Below are 5,362 nucleotides of genomic sequence, written 5' to 3'. Positions count from 1 at the left end.
ATGAAAGCCGACTCAGCCAACTACATCAAAAGATGCGATAAATGCTAACGGTTCGCTCAAGTGTCACACCTACCCCCGGAACCACTGACCGCCATCACATCACCATGGCCTTTTATGAAATGGGGGATAGATATCGTAGGTAATCTACCTACAGCACCTGGACAGAAGGTATACATGCTAGCCGTGACAGATTATTTTAGCAAGTGGATCGAGGCGGACTCATTCCACCAAATACGAGATAGGGAGGTCAAAAGCTTCATCTGGAAAAATTTGATTTGTCGATATGGGGTGCCAAAGGAGATCGTCACAGACAACAGATCACAATTCATCAGTGTAGAATTCCAAGACTTTTGGAATATCAAGCTGACCTTCTCCACCCCAAGGTATCCACAGGCAAACATACAAGCAGAGTCTTCCAACAAGACTATCATGAACACTCTCAAGAAGAGATTGGAAAAGGCTAAGGGAAAGTAGGCAGACGAACTACCCGACGTGCTCTGGTCATACCGAACGACCACAAGAACTTCGACAGGAGAAACTCCTTTCTCATTATTAGCCTACGGAATGGAAGCAGTCATACCCACCAAAAGTGAAGTGCCTACCGCCAGGTACGAGCTCACCACAGACACCGACAATCAAGAGGCTATGTGCCACGAGTTAGACCTACTCGATGAGAAAAGAAACAAGGCGAACATCAGACTTGCCTCATATCAACAAAGTGTTGCCAAACACTGCAACAAGCACATTCGTACCCGAACATTCCAACCAGGTGATTGGGTACTCCGAAAAGTATTTCAGAACACCAAGGAAGCAGGAGCAGGCAAGCTCGCCCCAAATTGGGAAGGTCCTTACCTGATCACTAAGGTAGTCGGACACGGGGCATACAAGTTACAACCAATAGACGGACGCGACATCAACAATAGCTGGAATGCCATTTATCTCAAGCAGTATCACGTCTAACTCTACACTCCTTTACTTTTTTAGGTCTTACAAGACCCACCCAACTTACTAAACGATTACTGACCTTTCCATGCAGGTCAGAACTACATTTGGGCTTGATCCCTTAAAAGGGTATGTAGGCAGCTCTACGGAGTGCAGCCCCCCCCACCCCTACCAACCAGTCATCCCCTACCATACATACTGCAGATCGACTTAGAATTTTTAGCTTAAGCGACAATTAGCCACACGCTACATTGGAGAGACAACCTCGTTTAACGACACATACCCCAACCAACTGAACCAACCCTACTACACTTAGATAAAATTAGGAATGAGCGTTACAGTCTACACAATCAAATGGATCACAACTCGATTAAATATTAAGGGTAAAACCCCAGGAGGCCGGCCAAGCCAGAAAACTTCGAGTTACATAGTAGAATAGACTAATTATAAAGCTCGGCTATCAAACTAGCACAAGCTCATACTGGAGGAGAGAATACTAAGGAAAATTGTCCACATAGAGCAGACTCATAGGCACACAGGCCCGACAACATTAAAAGTTAAGATATGAGAAGTCATTTGGGCCCTAGCCTGGACCTCCCCCTCAGTACCGACAAAATCAAACTTCTCTGTCAGAAATGAAACCGTAGAGTTAACGGCCTCAAGCTGCTCCGCCAAAGTCTTCGCCCGATCACCCGCTAAGCGCCCAACATCAAGCTGAGTCTGCAGCTCTACCTTCAAACGTGCAATCTCTTCATCACGACTCCTCAATATGTCATCCAAATCAACCCGCTCAGCTCGAAGTTTCTTCACACTCTTCTCCAGCTCTCGGATCCTCTCCGACAAATGAAGCACGCCCTGCAAACCCTACATAAGCAATAGAGATAACATGAATTAGCAACTAGTCACCCACACTTTAAACAAAAGAAAAAATGATTGAAACTAGTATAACTCCTACTCACCAGAAAGATATGGTCGATAGTGGCATCAGGGGCGCCAGACTTCAATCCAACCAAGGCATTGCGATCCTCTGGCCAAAGTAACTTGCCCAACTCCTTGCGGAACGGGCGGACATCCTCATATGCAGAAGCATCAAACGGAAAGGTAAGACGAATAGAGTCACTAGCCCAATCAGCATCATCATCGTCGTCACGCCTCCTTTCCTTGCCCTTTCGAACCGGCGAAGTAGAGACCGGAATAACAAGCAAAGCGCTGATCGGAATGACTGTCTTGCTGACCTCGAGGTCACTAGAGGCCTCGGTCACCTTCTTCTTCTTCCTTCCCGCACGCATCTTCTCCTACGCAGCATCTGGCCCCTTCATCTCAAACCGATAAGACTTCGACATGACACGTGCTGCAAAAGCCCGTTCCTCTACTGTCAATTCAGGTATGATCTGAGAGCCTTGTCGTCCGTATAAAGTTTCCAAAGACTTAGACAAAAAGACCATACGAGGCAGATGGCGAGTCGACAAGGAGACCGTACCTTCTGAAGTAAAGGAAGTGCCCCTCCACAGCGAACTTTGCCTCAAATTATCGTCAGACAAGATAACCCGCCAATCACGAGCCTCCTCAGGATAGCTCAAGATTTTCTTAAGTCTCTCCTTGACATCCAACCAGACAGTAGGATAAGGAAAGTTTTTCAGATCTACAAAACAATGAAAGAAATACTTATTAAATCAATGGTGGTAGACAAACATACAAATATAGTTCACTTCAACACTCACTAGCAGAACTCCAAGCATAAGATATCTCAGACCCATCAACCAAACCCAAAGCTTCACAAGGTACAAAGAAATACTTCTTTTTCCACCTTGTATGCAAGGTGTCCACACCCAAGATCAAAGGTGACTTGTTACCCCTAACCTTCAACATGTACCGACCAATATCACCTGAATTAGATGTTAGATGGTAAGTTTCTAACACCTCAACCAATGTAATATCAATGTTGTAAATTTCCCCAAACACCTGCAAAGCCATCAAAACGCGCCAGGCAGTCGGCATCAACTGACCAGGAGGAATCTTATGGTAGTCACACATCTCGACAATCAATCTAGGAAGTGGAAGACGACACCCGTCTTTAAACATCTGAACATACATGCAGGTCCACCCAGGTAAAACCCAATCAGCTCGCTCAAGGCCTGAAGGAGAATGCAAGCTCACCCAGTCCGGTATGTCATATAACGCCCAGATCTCTTGCAAGTTAGCCAACGTCACCAATGATGATTCATTCTTCTTAAGTATGATGTGATTAGGGCGACCCCCATCAATCATATCATCGCTATCCACCCCGTTACCAGCCAGGTAGTCAGGTGCCCCAGAGCAGTCAGCCATGCTGGGAGCCCCACGACTACAAGGCACCCCAATAGGAACATCACCACTATCTAAATCAACAACTCTACTCGACGACTCCATAGAAACTCCTCGACTACGAGACATGTCAACCAAGCTACCTAGAGCAAAGATGCCAACCAAGTTTATAATAGACACACACAAGAATAGACGAAAAATAGAAATTGAGATATCATACGTGACCAAACATACCCTACACTACTAACATGATACACAGAGTGGTATGGGCAAACAAAAATGAGAGCTATCATATAGCACCAACCCAACATATCAAACACGACAATCACACATATACTCATACTTGAACAAATGGAGATATCATACGCGACTAACTAAACATACCCTACACTACTAACATGATACATGCAATGGCATTGGCAAACAAAAATGAGACCTGTCATGTAACACCAACCCAACATGTCAAACATGACAGTCACACATATATTCATACTCGAACAAAATAGGCATACTCACAAGAAACAATTACATTACTATTTACTAGAGGGCCAACGGATCAAAGGAAAGTTATGTAAACGACAAATCAATCAAAGAACGAAGCAAATAAATATGCGTGCTTGGAATATTCGATTAAAACATAGAGAACGTGGTGAAATATTGAGAGAATAAACCAACCTCTTCAAAACTTCCACAAAATTCTTCACTAGGTCAAGCACTCTCAAGCCCCACTCCAAAGCTACAAAGCCTCCAAAAGAATCGTGTAAAAAAAAATGGAAGACTTTCTCCACTTTGTCTTGTTACATGATATTTATTTGTGTGGTAATTTCTTTTTGACAGAGAAAATATAAGTATGATTTTTGCATTCGTTTCACTTCTTGCATTCAAATTGCGAGTGCAGTGTTATTAGTTTGGTAAAATAAAAGTGATGAGCAAAAGTTACCTGCCAAACTTAACATTCTCTGCAAAAAAGGGACTGTCATACTTTTACTACTCCAACAATTCACACGTTTATGGTACAAAGTACATAAAAAAGAAAGGAAATCCATCTATCTACACTACCTAGCTATGTCAGCCAAAACACTGCTCCTATCCAAAAAGAAATGGGCAGCTCACATGCCAGTTGAGCAGCAACCAAACCAACCAAACCAGCCAGGCTAGCTTGATATGACTCGACAACAACTCCAGCGAGGTCTTCATGCGGATACATGACTCGGACAGCAACGCCTACCAGCCAAACGCCTGCTAGCCAAACACCACTCAGCCAAACCAGACAAACCAACCAAGACATCCTCCACACAACAGCAAGAGCTTTCAAAATAGTCTGGACAACTCCCAAACCTGCCAGGCAAACATGTGCTCATGCAACAACCATACTAACCCAACAAAATCATAATACTCATCTCCAAACCCTCCAAATCGAGGAAGTAAAAAAAAAAAAGAGAGAAAGAAAGAAATCCAGAAATCTACAGAAGTCCGTCGCTTCCTCGCTGCTCTCGGCAGTCAGCCCTTCCGCCACCACCAAAACAGTCGCCGGACTAGCCTCCAACTTCCAAAACTCGCTAAAAACAACCATATTCAAACAAATCCATAATCTCACCCCAAATAAAAAAGAAAAATGAAAAAGAAGAGACGAAATGAGAAGTGAAAAGCTTCTGAACACACGCACAGATCGTGAGGAAGCTCATTTTCTTCCTTCTCGGTCGTCGTCTCCTCCCGATGCCCGGCGAACATCGCCGCCTCCGACCTCTGAATCGTTGCATCCGGCCCTCGAATCTCCTTCGGATCTCCGGCTAGATCTAGCAGATAAGCGGTGCTCGTCTCCTTTTTTCGGTCACCACCCGGATCTGCTGCCCAAACTGGGTTTGAAAAATTAAAGTTCACCCCCTCGTCCCGTGCCACGCAAGAGCAGAAAATCATCGTGAGAAATAGCCCGCTGCTGCTCGCGCCACCGCCTCCGCTGCAAAACCGTATGCCGCCATCTTTAAAATTAAACTGACGAGAATTACCGCTGTGGGTCACTCCTGTTTCCTCTTGAAGCTGCCATGAACCGCCGCCCAACAAACACCCCCTACCTCTTCACTTCTTTCTCCAAACATAAATGAGGGTTCATTGGTCA

At 44.8% G+C, this 5,362-nt stretch overlaps 1 protein-coding gene across 2 annotated transcripts; it reads right to left on the bottom strand.

Annotated features, from left to right (window-relative positions):
• Positions 1 to 1,518: 1,518 nt before the first annotated feature.
• On the bottom strand, positions 1,519 to 3,915 carry LOC131006674 (uncharacterized). 2 transcript variants are annotated; one of them, XM_057933841.1, is made up of 4 exons: positions 2,664 to 3,915; positions 2,423 to 2,584; positions 1,902 to 2,314; positions 1,519 to 1,806 (listed from the first exon to the last, which is right to left on the bottom strand). In XM_057933841.1, the coding sequence occupies exons 1-3, from the start codon at positions 3,373 to 3,375 to the stop codon at positions 2,238 to 2,240; spliced, it is 951 nt and encodes a 316-aa protein (XP_057789824.1). In that variant the 5' UTR covers positions 3,376 to 3,915; the 3' UTR covers positions 1,519 to 1,806; positions 1,902 to 2,237. The 2 variants fall into 2 exon arrangements, with proteins under 2 accessions (XP_057789824.1, XP_057789825.1); XM_057933842.1 differs by having other exon boundaries at positions 1,902 to 2,293.
• Positions 3,916 to 5,362: the final 1,447 nt, after the last annotated feature.

Source organism: Salvia miltiorrhiza, chromosome 1, assembly GCF_028751815.1.
Source record: "Salvia miltiorrhiza cultivar Shanhuang (shh) chromosome 1, IMPLAD_Smil_shh, whole genome shotgun sequence".
NCBI lineage: Eukaryota > Viridiplantae > Streptophyta > Magnoliopsida > Lamiales > Lamiaceae > Salvia > Salvia miltiorrhiza.
The sequence above is the reverse complement of the archived record's forward strand: the minus strand, read 5'-3'. Positions and strand labels throughout refer to the sequence as shown.

Coding starts and splice junctions, on each gene's coding strand:
- LOC131006674 (XM_057933841.1), bottom strand. CDS start 3,375: ATGTCTCGTAGTCGAGGAGTTTCTATGGAGTCGTCGAGTAGAGTTGTT. Junction 2,585..2,663: donor TTATGCTTGGAGTTCTGCTA/GTGAGTGTTGAA, acceptor ATTGTTTTGTAG/ATCTGAAAAACTTTCCTTAT. Junction 2,315..2,422: donor CACTTCCTTTACTTCAGAAG/GTACGGTCTCCT, acceptor CTGAATTGACAG/TAGAGGAACGGGCTTTTGCA.